General features: G+C 33.9%; 1 protein-coding gene across 1 annotated transcript; it reads right to left on the reverse strand.

The window, feature by feature from the left end:
• Positions 1-6,466: 6,466 nt before the first annotated feature.
• On the reverse strand, positions 6,467-8,699 carry LOC127098677 (embryo-specific protein ATS3B). The gene is made up of 3 exons (XM_051037335.1): positions 8,416-8,699; positions 8,210-8,323; positions 6,467-7,103 (listed from the first exon to the last, which is right to left on the reverse strand). The coding sequence occupies exons 1-3, from the start codon at positions 8,545-8,547 to the stop codon at positions 6,780-6,782; spliced, it is 570 nt and encodes a 189-aa protein (XP_050893292.1). The 5' UTR covers positions 8,548-8,699; the 3' UTR covers positions 6,467-6,779.
• Positions 8,700-15,750: the final 7,051 nt, after the last annotated feature.

Raw genomic sequence — 15,750 nt, forward strand, 5'->3', positions numbered from 1 at the left:
AGGCCATAACTGGTCTTGAGTGTGAGAAGTGGCTAGAAGCCATGAAATCTGAAATGGATTCCATGTGCACAAACCAGGTTTGGACCTTGATAGAGTCTCATGTAGGAGTTAACCTTATAGGATGCAGGTGGGTCTTCAAAAAGAAGACTGACATGGATGGTAAGGTATATACCTTTAAGGCAAGACTAGTTGCAAAAGTATACAAACAAATTCATGAGGTTGACTATGATGGAACCTTTTCACCAGTTGCAATGCTTAAATATGTTTGGATTTTACTTGCTATCGTTGCATATCATGATTATGGAATATGGCAGATGGATGTCAAAACTGCTTTCCTTAATGAGAGTCTTCTTGAGGATGTGTATATGACACAACCTGAAGTATTTGACATACCAGAAGAAGCCCAAAAGATATGCAAGGTACAAAGATCAATCTACGGGTTGAAGCAAGCTTCCAAAAGCTGGAATCTTCATTTTGATGAAACAGTAAAACAATATGGATTCGTCAAGAATGAAGATGAGCCTTGTGTCTACAAGAAGGTTAGTAGGAGCATGATCGTCTTCCTGGTATTATATGTAGATGACATATTGCTCATTGGAAACGATTTCCCTACCCTGCAACAAGTAAAGACTTGGTTGTGGAAATGTTTTTCTATGAAGGACCTAGGTGAAGCAGCCTATATATTAGGAATTAGGATCTATAGAGATAGATCACAAAACTGCTTAGCCTAAGTCAGAGTACATACATAGACAAAGTGTTGAGACGCTTTAATATGCATGATTCCAGAAAAGTATTCATACCTATGCAACATGGTCGGTGTCTATCAAAACACATCCCCTTCAACTAAGGAAGAAAGGGATCGCATGAATAAGATTCCATATGCATCTGCAATAGGATCTATCATGTATGTCATGTTATGTACTCGACCAGATGTCTCGTATGCTTTAAGTGCAACGAGTAGGTACCAATATGATCTCGATGATGCTCATTGGATAGTTGTCAAGAATATCCTTAAGTATTTGAGAAGGACTAAGGACTCATTCTTGATATATGGAGGTCAGGAAGAGCTTGTTGTAATTGGATATACCGATGCTAGCTTCCAGACAGATAAGGATGACTTTAGATCGCAATTTGGTTATGTGTTCTGCTTAAACGGTGGTGCTGTGAGGTGGAAAAGTTCAAAGCAAGATACAATTGTTGATTCTACAACCGAGGTCAAGTACATTGTTGCCTCAAGTGCAACGAAGGAAGCTGTTTGGATCAAAAGTTCATTAGTGAACTTGGCATAGTTCCTAGCATTGTGGATCCTATTGATCTCTATTGTGATAACAATGGTGCTATTGCACAAGCTAAGGAGCCTAGATCTCACCAACGATCCAAACACATACGTAGGCGTTATCACCTCATTTGAGAGATAATATATAGATGAGATGTGAAAATATGCAGAGTACCTACACTTGACAATATTGATGATCCACTGACAAAGCCTCTTGCGCAGTAGAAGCATGATGGCCATACTAGATCTATGGGTATCAGGGGTGATCGATAAAATAGCAAGTGTACTATTTGCACCAATGTAGTAATAAAAAGGGAGTTATCCCGAGTATCGATCTCGAGGACTGCGTAGTAAGTACCAATATTTATAATAATTCAATTGAACAAAATCTCATATGGGGGTTTTATGAGTGTTTTTGAAAATATTAGTAACGAGAAATAAAAATATAAAGCGTATAAAACTGTTTAACCGAGATGAGAAAGCATGCTAGGGACAGACGTATGAATTTCTTTGTAACAAACTTCTTCCATATTATATAACATCTATGTTGTAATAATTCAAAACCGTTTCTCAAGAGTTGTTTTCTCTAATTCCTTAGCCGAAAACCATTAACAGTCAATTTCAATCCTAATTCCTTAGTTATTCAAATTGTTGTTATGAAATATGTAATTGATCAAGAGTTAACGGTGACCACTATTTGATCCTCATTCCTAAGTGATTAAACACAGGTTTTATTATATAACAAGCGATAAGGCGGTTTGTCCAACCTAAACCTTAACCAGGGATCAGAATTTCATTTGTCCGATAAAATAAAGCATTACGAGCGTTGTATAATAACTTGAATTAATAAAACATCGATGATTATAAGAACATAGATAAAATATTCATACAGTAGCAATTCAGGGACACCCCCATAGCATTGGGGGGTTTAGCCTCTCATAATATTCAAAGACAATAAATTACAAATTAGAGACATTACAATTTGTTGTTGATAAAGGTTGATCTTCAATCTCTTCCGATCTTGAAGATCTCTTTTCCTCTAAACACTTTGCAAGGTCGCTTCTTCTTTCTGTCTCTTTTCTTCTCCGATCAAAAAGTCCCTTTCTCTATGCCAAAATTCATACTAAATAGCTTCCAAATAACTAAACGCATTGCGAAATGCTCAAACTACCCTCCAGATGTACAAAAGTGTTAAATCATAAAAAAACAACAAATGGGGCGAAATGGCCAACACGGGCCGTGTCAGGTGACACTGTTGCCCGTGTTGGCTCCTCTGTAAGTCCATCCTGCATCCCATGCAGACACGGGCACCCGTGTCATCCCCCTGTTTTCAGGGTTTCCACTGGTTGTTTCTGCACATGCTGACACGGGTCGTGTCAGCTGACACGGGCACCCGTGTCATCCCCCTGTTTTTGTCTATTTTTCGCTTTTCATTAAGTCTTTGACCTCCATTCTTCCGGTACGCAGCTTACGGACTTGTCATTTGACCTGGAAACCAAACAGTACTACACAGAAACGCATAAAATGCGACAAAAAGAGAAAAGCTACTAATGCAACATAAAACAAGCGGAAATTCATAAAATGCAATAAACTAAAAAAATCACTAAAATAATGAGCAAAATGTTACCGATTCTTGAAGATTCAATGCTGGATAGATGATGAAAACTAAGTGTAAATGGTGACCGATAAAGGGGTATGCCTGATTGGCTCTAGTGCAAGTGGGAGATTGTTGGTGTAAGCCCTAGAGGCCAATACTTTTGGTACTTGTATCAAATTATTTATTAATAAAAGGTTTTTTCTTTATTATGTTTGTTTAATAAAGTTCCTAGAATAGCTAGTCCGTTTAATGTTTCAAGTCTGACTTAATCATGAGATCACATTAAACATAAGGATACTATTCTTAAAGTATTCATAGTCGAGCTTCATTGTGAAGTAGGATAACATTAAAGTTAAGACTATTATGTATATAGACTGATGATCACATCTCATGGATCATGGATAAGGAGTTATCAAGTCTTAAACATAGGTATGAATATTATGAGTAATATTTATACTGGATTGATCCGCTATGAGAATACTACATAGAATGTTATGCAAAGTGTCATAAGTTATTCTCATGGTGATAGTGGTGTATACCACCCTTCGACCTGAAACCACTATGGACCCTAGATGTAGAGTCGAGTGTTTTATAGCTAATCAAAAATTGTCCGTAACTGGATGACCATAAAGACAGTTGATGGGTACTCCACAAAGCATGTTGAGGGACATGAGTGACCTAGATGGAATTTGCCCATCCTGCGTAACAGGATAAATGTCTAAGGGTCCAATATTGAACTGGAAAAGGATGACACGATGTATGCCTTCTGTTCAATATAGACATAAGGGCAAAAAGGATAATTATACACATAAGTATTATCACAAAAAGGGATTTGTCAGATCAAATTACATTTCCGTGTCTTGGGTAGCAGTGATATATTGTTAGATACTGTTCACTATTTATTATGTTAAATATGTGATTTAATGTAATTGCCAATGTCGCGAAAAACTACAAGGTCACACACAAAAGGGCGGATTGATGAGATATATAGTAAATAAGGAACACCGTAAGGTACGGTGCACTTAAGTGAATTGTAGAACATTGTAAGGTATGATGCACTTAAGTAGAATACAAAATATGGTAAAGTACCACGCCCTTAAGTGATTTTCGATATACCATAAGATATGGGACACATACACTTAAGTGGGCTTTTTAGCTTGCAGCCCACACAAGTGGTTCTATAAATAGAACCCTTGTGTAGAAGCATTTAACTTGATGAAATTCCGTTTCTCTCTCTCTCTCTCTCACACACACACACACACACTCAAAACCTTCATTTGTAGTAGTTAGCACTGAGACTGAACGAATTCGTTCGTGTGGACTGAGTAGAGGCATTGTCACCATTCAACGCTCGTGATCACTCCTTAGATCTGCATCAAAGGTTTCAATCGCCACAAGAGGTAACGGTTTCTATCACCGATTATGCTCATTCGTAAGGATCACTAAAGGAAAAATTTTAATTTCCGATGCATTTTGGATCGCAATTCTCCTTCACTATCTTAGAAGATAAGTCATATTTATATATTGATGCAGAGTACATGTGGGTGTTTAGTAACCTCGAGCATGTCGGTTGGGCATATGGGTGTGATGCACTAACTGTTCCATATTCTGCACTTGGAGAGGTGATTGTCTTTGAGACTAGGAAGGCAGCTTTCCGGTTATATGAGTCTATTTCAGATATAATTATACTTTTTCTTATTAATTTAGGTCTTATTTATGACATTTCTTAATATGCATATGTTCTTGTGCAATGTTGGATATATGAGGATTTCCCCTCCATTTATGAGAGGCGGGTTATTCCTACCACAACTGGCTCCACATGGGCCAAGAGATGGAAGGCCATGCATGCACACCTAGGCGGTCTTCTGGAGTACAAGAAGAGGATTGATGCGTTGACTATAGAGGATGTCATCTAGACACCCCACACAAACCATAGAGTGCATCGGGAGTTTGATGACACTTCTTTTTTTCTTCTAGTTATCTACTTTGAGAAACCTTAGTGGCTAGACACTTAGTTGAGAGGTGACTGAGCTAGCTTGGGTATGTCCAAGACATCACATGACCAGTCCCTACTATTCGATCTGAGGGCATTGATAGATGGTTTGTTGGTAACGTTATCAGCTTTGCATGTGCCACTAGAGATCATGTAGTGTAGATTCAGTTCCTTACGCAATGTGTGGATGGGTACTTGGAGCGGTACCTTGTTGTATCACACCCCCACATCATCCCACCTATTGAGCATGAAGATGATGTTAGACCTTATAATGTTTAGGGCCTTATGATGACGTGGCATCGCCTCCACCGCCTCCGCGTGGTGTGGATGATCCTATAGATGATAGTAGTCGTTATGGATAACCTCATAGGTTTGGTAAACCCTGATGGTGAGGTTTATGATTTGACATTGCAGGCAACACACATAGTCCGTGGGGGATCTATGTAAACATTATTGTTATATTTGTATTTGCAGATGATACCAGTCATTATGAATAATCTCATGGGTTTGGTAAACCCATATATGAGGTTTATAATTTGGCATCCCAGACAGCACACATAGCCCGTGGGGAACCTATATAGACATTATTATTATTTTTTGTATTATTTGTATATTATGTGTATTATTACTTAGACATTTGCATCGCACATTTGCATCAAAAAATTGTTGCATCAAACTCTATTGGTCTTTTTGTTAGCCTACTTCAATATGTTCTCCACATAACCTTCAAATCTTCATCACTCTTTAGCTTAATATGGTCGTATTTCACTCTTCTAAAACTCAATGTTACTCACCTTTTATGTTTTTGGTGTTGGACAACATATTATTCAATTTGAATCTCAGAAAAGCAAGACAAGTGATGTCCTTTAGGAGCTCAAAACCTACCGGATGTTTCTCTCGTTGAAGTACACACTTACCATAAAAGAATAGTGAGATATTTTAAGATATTCTTGTTAATAACACATGATCCATATTTATACATATGTTTGGATTTATTATGGACCACACACAACTTTCAGTGTAATCATAGCCATACAAAATTGTCAACAAAATCTCAACCGTTAAAATTACACAATCGGATTTTTTTTTTCAGTTCCTCAAAAAAATCTAATTTATGCAAGAGGTTTTAAACAATGGTGATTTTACGCTACTGAAATTTTCAAGGTTTTGAAAAAGAAAAAAAAGTTAGGTACAACATGATGTTAAGAATATTTTTGAAAATTTTCACGATGTGTGAATAACAAATGAAATATAATGAGTTTGACACTGCCATAATCATGTGCCATCAAAATTTTGAAAAGATTATACTTTTTGAAATTTCAACAAAATAGCAGTGACACTAAAAACTTATTTGATGCTTTAGTAATACACCCTCCCATCAAGAGAAAAAAAAATCATATCTCAATCACTGTTATAAACAAAATTTAATAACTTTTAACTTATTTAATATCAATATTCCTATTATATCATTTATATAATTTTAAATATAATCAATACAGATAGTTGAATGGACTCTTCTCTTAATATCAACAATATAGGTAGTTGATTAACAAGTTTATTGCCATCAATTTGTAATGAGAAAAACTTCAAACACAGCATATCAAGGTGTCCAATTCGCAACTCCAACCTTAAACTACATCATCTCATCATAAAACAAAGAATTTGAAAAGAAACTACAAAGCCAAATAATTAACTAATTAACCAACTTGGCCAAGGGTCTTCCACATCTCCTGTCTCAACTACTTCTACACATACAATACTTGACTACAAAGTTTCATGGCTACAAGTATAAAGAAATGTAAGGGACGAAGTACATTTTGACTTTTACTTATACTTAAGACCGGAGAGAATACTTAACTGCATATTTCATGGCTACATCTATAGGATATGTAAGGGATGAAAAGGACATAAACTTATAACCAAAAACTCAAAACAATTCCTAGAATAACTAACATTAGCAATTTCTGCGCAGTTACTTTGTATGAAGAAGCAGCATCGTTGCATGAATTAAACCCGTACCATGTATCTCTGGGAATGAAAGTATTGTAATAGAAAGTAACAGGACTGCCACTATTACCATTGATTTTCACAGTGTCGGGTTTCCAACCATCTGAGCCAGATCTATAGAGGTACACATAACATATCTGATACGCACATGGACCATTTATCTGAAACGTATCGGAAGAACAGCTCTCAAATGTACCAGAAGATGGATCATCTAGTCTTGGTGCATTTATCTGATAGTATGTGAAAGAGGAACAAATGAATTTCCAAAGATTTCAAAATAAAGCTCCCTTAGTTAGGCAAGATTAATAAACCAAATGAAGATTTTTTTGGGTCAGATTCTACTTTGAGTCTATTCGATGCAATTGACAAACAAACATTCAAAATGCATCAGCGAATTTTCCGTACTCTTCATTCAGAGCCTATACCTTTTATAGACTTATTTTCAGAGATTGAGTCAATAAAAACTTACCATATTGAGAGAAAATTAAATTCCACATAGAATAAAAATAGAGCATGAAATGAGTTTATAAAGAGTATTACCCCTCGTCTTACAACCTGATTTTGTAAAGAAGAGTCAGATTCAATATAAAAAAAAAAACTAATGAACCTACAAATCCATGGATATTTGAGAGTTTTAGGATACTATTTACATTAGGTCTATCTCATCCTTACAAAACGGACATACAAAGTGAATGGTGCCTTTTGTGTTCTATAAACCGACTTGGTTTCATTTCAATAACCTCCTCACATCCATTATTATTGAACTTAGCATGTGGATAATATAATATGGTAAACCACTCTCATTCCATATTAAATTTTGGTTTAACCAATCATTACAAGATTAACTTGTTACCCATACGTCATTTTCTATAAACTTTTTTTTTTGAAAATCTGGTTTCTGGCCTTGAGACAGACTAACAGACTAATCCAATGAGACCATTTAAGGAGAACAAACCCAACGTCCATTAGCAATGCCCATTTAAAGCCAGAACAAAGCTCGGTATGGACTGACCCAATACAAGGATTGTTAGCACCTAGCGGAATTTGAACCTAAAACATTAAGAGTAGCACACTCTCACGACCTAACCCTTCACCAATAGGCCAATCCTTGAGGTTTATAAACACTTTCTAATTTGAGATTTGAGGTTTTTCCATAACTTTACATACATAGTCTCAATTCTAATCCTCACCAAAATACTAACAAACTTACTACTTCAGTTGGTGTTATCTATCAAGTTTAACTAAGTATCTAATTTCAAAACAAATAAACAACTTTCAATCCTTAATTACAAACTCTTCCAACTGAAGAACAATAAAAAAAGAGAGAAAATCCAACCTGATTCCCATAAGCATCACCAAAAGAAATACTGATTTGATCCCTCGTATACCTAGGAGACGAACAGCTAGTAGATATAACCACCAAGTAAGAACAACTTGCCTCGTTCTTCATCTATTCAATAAACAAACAATCATAAAATCTTCCTCTAAATATTAGGCATAAAAGAGGAGAAAACGAAATAACAAATTAGGGTTTATATTTACCCGAATATAACTGAAATTGAAGGATTCATGAGCATGAGGCAATAGTGAAACAGATTGAGACTCTGACACTGAGACTGAGAGGGTCAATCGAAAGGCCAAAGAGACCACAACAAGAAGAAGAAACTCTTTCATCAAAAAGAGTGGAATTTGTGATGTGAGTTTGAATGGGCTTCGATGACTTCGCGTGATATAGAAGATGAAGAAGAAGAATCGACAACGAAGGAAGATGGCGAATTTGTCTTTATCGGGTATTGACAATTTTCTTATTTTAGTTTAATTTTGTAAGTGTGAATTTTTTATTCAAATAACCATGTTTTTTAAAATAAATAAAAAATCTCAATAATTAAGGGCCTGTTTGATTTAGTTCTTAAAAACTGTTTTTTAATTTTAAAAAATAAAAAAATAAAAAACCTGTTTGAAAAGCTTCTTTTTAAAAACAGTTTTATAAAATTATTTTCAATTTTTCAATTTTTAAAACTTAAAAACCAAAACAAGATAATGATGTTTTCTTTTTCAATTTTAAGTTTTACTTCTTAGAACAAATAAAAGAAACACGGAGAGTAATGGCACAACTGTAAATATAAGAAATTGATTATCTATTTTTACATTAGACTTGTGCATTGGATATCACTTTAAATTTTTTGCTTCCTGTTCTCATTTTATGTTATCCTCTATTTTATTTTGGTAATCAATATACATATACAATAATATAATATGATATATGATTTGAATATAAATAATATATATTATACATTAACTTGAATAGTAATTTATGCACGTGACATATTTTTATATTTATTATTATGTGACATATATTTTTATATTTATTATTTTTTTATAATACAAAGCATATTAAATTATTAAATCAAATTAAGTATTAAGTCAATTGATTATATAATATATTTAATTTACATTCAACATAAATATTTTTTTATGATGGTAATCAATCAAAACCATTAAATTATTAACGATTTTTCAATATATAAAAACACTTTTAATTAGACATAAATTTATATTTTATTGTACTTTGCAAAATTTTTTTTTTATTAATTTGTAACAATTGTATATCAAATTATAAGTATTTGAAAATTATATTATTAATTATAACAAAAGGGTATTATTTTTAATTGTTTAAAATGATAAATAAAAATTTTGACGGTAAAAAAGATTGTTTGATAATCAATTTGGTTTTATGCCTGAAAAGTCAATCATGAAAACGATCTATCTACTACGACGTATGATGGAGTAATACTGGATGGACTAACAAGACTTGCACTTAGTTTTTATTGATTGGAAAAACCGTGTGATGTAGTGTCTAGAGAGACTTTGTGAAAAATCCTAAAGAAAAAAGGGGCTAAGATTGCATATATTTCATTTGTTTATTTCTAAAATAGTTTTTTTTTTTATAAAAAGTAAAACTATCAACAAGACAAAGTCAAAGGGTACATCAACCACCTATTACACCCATTTCATCACCTTAAGGGTATTAACCTTTAATTCCATATTTTAATGTTATGAATCCTAACATATGTGTCTCTTTTACACAGAGTTGGAACGTTAAAGATGCATGTCATAAAGCCATGATTTCACTAAATGACTCTTTAAACATATTACAAATGTAGGTACAAGATTCAATCTCCCCATATCATAGAGTGCCTACTTAGGAAGAGTATTCATTGTCTTAACGACAAACCTTTTTATACAAAGGGAACAGGTCCTAGCGGGAGTGCACCAAGTGTGGTGGTTAATGTTTGCCCCGGCGGCGAGAACTGTGTACAGTGATGCTTTGTGATGGTTTAGAGGACCTAATCACGTGAGATGATAAACAAATAATGATTTAGAGGACCTACTCACGTGAGGTGATAACCTAAGATGATACATGATCGTCCCCCCCTCTTGAGACGTCCTATAATCATCGCCTTAGTCAGGTCATTCACAAATATATATATATATATATATATATATATATATATATATATATATATATATATATATATATATATATATATATATATATATATATATATATATATATATATATATATATATATATATATATGGAGAGAGAGAGATTGCACATAACTCTTATGAATTTGCATGAATATTACTATTAGTTGATATATATAGTGTCATGGATATCAAGGCACTGTTTTTATATTGAGTGAAAATCACTTGGTCAAATAAAATCTACCTAGTGAAGAAATTATCCTTTGATGAATCCCTTTGAGCCAAAAATGTAAAAAAAAATCTTATTAAAAAAAAATTATAACCCTTATACCTCGAGAAGAAAAAAATGTTCATACTTTGGTGAGAAAGAATTTGTTAAAGAAAAAAGTCAAGTATGTTAAAAATTGATGATTAAAAGAAAAGAAAAAGAATGACACTCTAAAAATAAAAACAAAAGAAAATAAAAACAAAGAAACAAAATGTTAATTATTCATCTTAATCAATCATAACGTTATATATGTTTTATTTATTTATTAATATTGATGATTATCTTTGTTTTTAACGCTTCTGATGAATTAACTAATTATAATTTGTTGTAATGGTTTTGAACTGCTGCTGTAAAGATTTTTATCTATTAGATGTTACATTTTTTACACAAATTTTAGATTTAACATTCACATATACTGTCGAAATCTAATATTATTGTATTGGTTAACGGGTTAAGAAATAGTATATTAAGCAATATGATTAAGTTCATGTTGTTGTTTAGACATAAACAACAGACACATTGTAATAAGTTATAACTAAATGATAACTACAAATATATATAATTTATCTTTGGGATACATGAGGATATAATGAAATCTAACTCAAATAATCTCAATTTCAACCGTTAAACTCTATTTTTATTCACCATCACTTTAACTTAGTTATCAAACAAACAAATTTTTCAAGTATTTTGGTTAAAATTATAGAAGTTATTGAACGACTTTTAAATATCGCATCAGCCCCATAAATATAGAAACAAATATTTATTTTTGTTACTACTTAACAATTATATATTTAATTACAAGAAATTCTATCTCAACTTTATCTAATATTAAAAGTATGCATTTGTATATTTAAATAAGTCATTAAAATTTTAATTATTAATTATAATAAAAGTTTTTTTCATTTTATATTATTTAATAAATAATTTTTAAAAATCCAATTATCAAATAGATTTTTCATTTTCCCATTTCTAAAACTATTTTTGAAATTAGTTTATCAAATGAATATTTTTATTTTCTCATTTCTAAAACAGTTTTAAAAATTATGTTACCAAACAAAATTTTTAATTATTCTCTTTTTAAAAATACTTTTCTAAAACAATTATGTAAAATATATTTTAAAAAGTAAAAAATAAAACTGATTCAAACGGGCCCTAAGTTTTTCCACAAACAATTTTTTTTCAACTTTTAATTAAATTGACGTATGTAATAAAAGATTAAGAGGTTTTAACAATTGAATTGACGTTTTCTATAAATTTAACTAGTCTAATTTGCATATGTATTTAAAAGTTGGAGCATATAAGTCAAAAGGTATCAAGATTCTCACATATATAATTAGTTCTATGATTTTAAAGGGATTCTGTAAATAAATCTATCAATTGATCATTAGAGTTGACAAAACTTGTGACGATGTCGCCTGATTCAATCTTTTCTCTGACAAAGTGTCAGTCTATCTCAGTATGTTTAATCCTCTCATGGAAGACTATACTTGAAACAATGTGCAATGCAACTTGATTATCATAAACAAGTGTCATTGGTCTTGCTTCTTCAATTTGAAGTTCCTTGAACAATTGTTTTAACTAAATGAGTTCACATGTTGTCATTACTATGGCATATACTCTGCCTCAACGCTTGACCTTTCAACTAAATTTTGTTTCTTACTTTTCCACGATATAAAGTTTTCTCCAACAAATACACAATACCCAGGGGTGGATCGTATATCAATAGGTGACCCTGCCCAATCAGCATCGAAGTATCCAACCATATGAGTATGTCATTTATCTTCATATACAAGGCCTTTTCCTATAGCACATTTGATGTATCTTAGAATTCTGACAACAACATCCATGTGTTCTTGCAAGGAGAGTTTAATAACTGACTTACCACACTAACCACAAAATAAATGTTTGGACGAGTGACTATGAGCTAATTCAATTTTCCAACCAATCTTTTATATTTTCCTAAGTCAGATAAAGGCTCCCCATGATCGGGTAGGCTCACCTAGACATACTCCAATCACACCAATCAGACTCCAGCTGACCATAAGTACTAAAGGAACACCAGTCAATAGCAGACATGCATTGCCAGAGCATACTACATCAACCAACCTATGAATCTTCATATTCTCACTCCTTGAAAGAACTGTCACTTCTGATCGTGGTGTTTGAATAACAAGATTCATGGTCCCAATCCTCTTAAATGAAATAGCAGTCAGGTTACCCCATTATTGACTTCTAACATCCAGGGGACTTGTCTTCCAACACAACATAGTACTTCAGGGAACAACTATCCAACCCTGATCAATCTACAGGGATAAGGCACACATCAGGGATTGCACAATGTCACATCTCAACCAGCTCCACTTCTAGAGATCAGACTTCTAAAAGTGACCTTTTTGAGCATACACACAGTTGACCCTACCCTTGTCAACTTAGCACTCACAGATGTCTCCTCTTCCAGGTCAGGAGTAGGTTCCAAACAAAAGTATCCCTTTGTTTGACACCTAAACATCTGCTCTTCAACCAGTAGCTGCATACTTGTTGAACATCATGTTCTAACATCTCATAGAACATTAGTTCCACCTCCTTGGTACGAACTCTCCTTGAAAGTCTTCAAGGACTTTATATGCACTACCCAAGGGAGTAAAAGGAATTAGTGATCAGGTGATCCTTACCATGATGAGTGGACTTGAGGAGACTCAAGTATCTTGGACATCTTCAGTAGATTATGATGACATCTTGAATCCAGCAGCCTTTCATCCACACGAGGGGAAACTACATCAGAGTTTGAGTTTTGACAGGTATTATGCAGCGGAAATCATAATACAACTCAACCTATGAACACACACTTCACCAGATCAGCCTCCAAGACCATACCAAGTTTGAGTATGATTCAATACTGGCACAGTTGTCCCACGCAAGAGCCAATTGCCAGCCTCCAGAGACAGGTTCACACATTTCCTGTCATGAATAGTCCATCCACCTACTTCAAGGGACCATTCAGGGACATCACAGAACCTTCCACAGGTTCCAACATCAGTACTAACACAACTTCTTGCAAGATACCAAAAAGTATCACCCATGGATCTCATCCAGAAACAGAATAGGATGCATGCTCTGATACCAATTGAAATTCTGGCGTAGTCAGAATTCAGATGTTCTACTCCAAGTCATGACATCTGATCCAACATTGTAACTAATACAGCAAGACAGTTATACAAATTAAAACCCTGTACTCAAGCACGCTTTCACAGTAGTCACGACATCTGCTACTGTATTACCTTAGAATGGAAGAACACCTAGTTCTGTCCTTCTTGTACAAAGACACAGCAGAGATCAAACACCATACTTACTTCTGTTGTGTTTGGACAGTTATCAGCATGATATATCAATATTGATTTGCACATCACCTGTTACTGTATTCCAATTTGCTGGCTTAGTACTCGTGTTTCCTAAACTAAAAGTCAAACAAGGTAACCTAATTTCCACACATTAGAGAGATGACAAATAGGCTATTTGTTAGGTTCATTAATTGTAGGTTAGTTGTTATTTTCCTGGATTTTAGCTCAGCTGTTGGATTCCTTAAATTAGCCTGCGAAAAATGCTGAAACAGAAAAACTAATTATCCTACAATTTAGCACCAACTGTCAGGTGTGAATGTCACAACATTTAGTTTGACATTCAGAACATATACCTCATGCTGATTCTGTTATGTTCCTGAAAACAGACTGTGCTAACTTTACTATACTGTGAAAGACTAATCAGTCTCTACTTCAATATCAGCCTACACGTACAACTGTCAAGACATCCAGTTTGACAGTTTCACTATGATCCTTTGGCCAGGTCTGTTATCCTCTTGAAGACCAGACTTAACTAAATACTGAACTGAGATCAACATGCCTATTATTCAGTATGTGTTGTTAATGATGAATGTCAAAACATTCTGATTGACATTCAAACAGAAGGCTATGTATCAGGTCTGTTATTAACTTGATAAGCAGACTGAATTACAACCTGAGTTATGGCAGATAGGATTATAACATGCAGAAGGAAAACAAACACAGAAAATTGTTTACCCAATTCGGTCCAACATGACCTACATCTGGGGGCTACCAAGCCAGGAAGAAGATCCACTATCAGCAGTATTAATTCAGAGTTAAACTCCCCCGTTTACAACTCTTCACTTAATCCCTACCCAATGCAATCTATACCTAGGAACTCCTAGATAGAAACCTCCAGTTTCCATTCCTATCACTACAAATACAATGTAATGTTACACAACTTGAACTTGCTTCACAGCTTCATTCAAGAACAAACAACTCTTACCTACAGGCTTTGAGTTACAAATACTCTCAGCTTTGAACACTAAGAAACACATGGTAACCTTCCCACAAGTTGGGAGGTTTACCTCACACACACCCTTAAATTTTCATTCTATGAGGCTTACAAAAACTAGGTTACAATATGCTATTTATAACCTAATCACCCAACTGGATTTGGGCCTTCAGAAATCGCAGCAAACTTCTTCTTTGCTGTTACAAATATAGCAGAAAATTTCTGCTACAAATAAGGTCTTCAATCCTAAAATCTCTCCATATATATCTCCATATTTGGAGCCTATATATATTCTGATTGAATCTTTAAGACCTCCACATGGGAGTTAGGATATTCACCAAATATCCTCACTAATCCCAGAATATATACTGAATTAATTAATTCAATTTTCTACACATGTACGATGTCACAGACATGATGTCGTGACATCGTACATGACATGTTGGTCCAAATGTTGAGCTTCTTCAACCCAACATATTAAAACAACAGAGATGATTACATTATTTGTTTTACAAAATTAATGCCAATCCTAAGGTATTAACAATCTCTCCCTTTGGCAAATTTTAGCTAAAACAAATAAACATTACACTGGACAATACATCCCAATATGGGTATGCTCTTCATCTCTGTCATTGTCTCCACCACCACTAACACCAAAGTTGGTGTACATGAGGAAGTAGAGGTACAAGAATCAGTTGCATCAGAACCCTTCCCTTCACCGGTAGAGCTTCCAGAAGAATATGTAATGCTGAGTACATAGATAATGTAACTCAGATCACAAGACA

Source organism: Lathyrus oleraceus, chromosome 6, assembly GCF_024323335.1.
Source record: "Lathyrus oleraceus cultivar Zhongwan6 chromosome 6, CAAS_Psat_ZW6_1.0, whole genome shotgun sequence".
NCBI classification, from domain to species: Eukaryota; Viridiplantae; Streptophyta; class Magnoliopsida; order Fabales; family Fabaceae; genus Lathyrus; species Lathyrus oleraceus.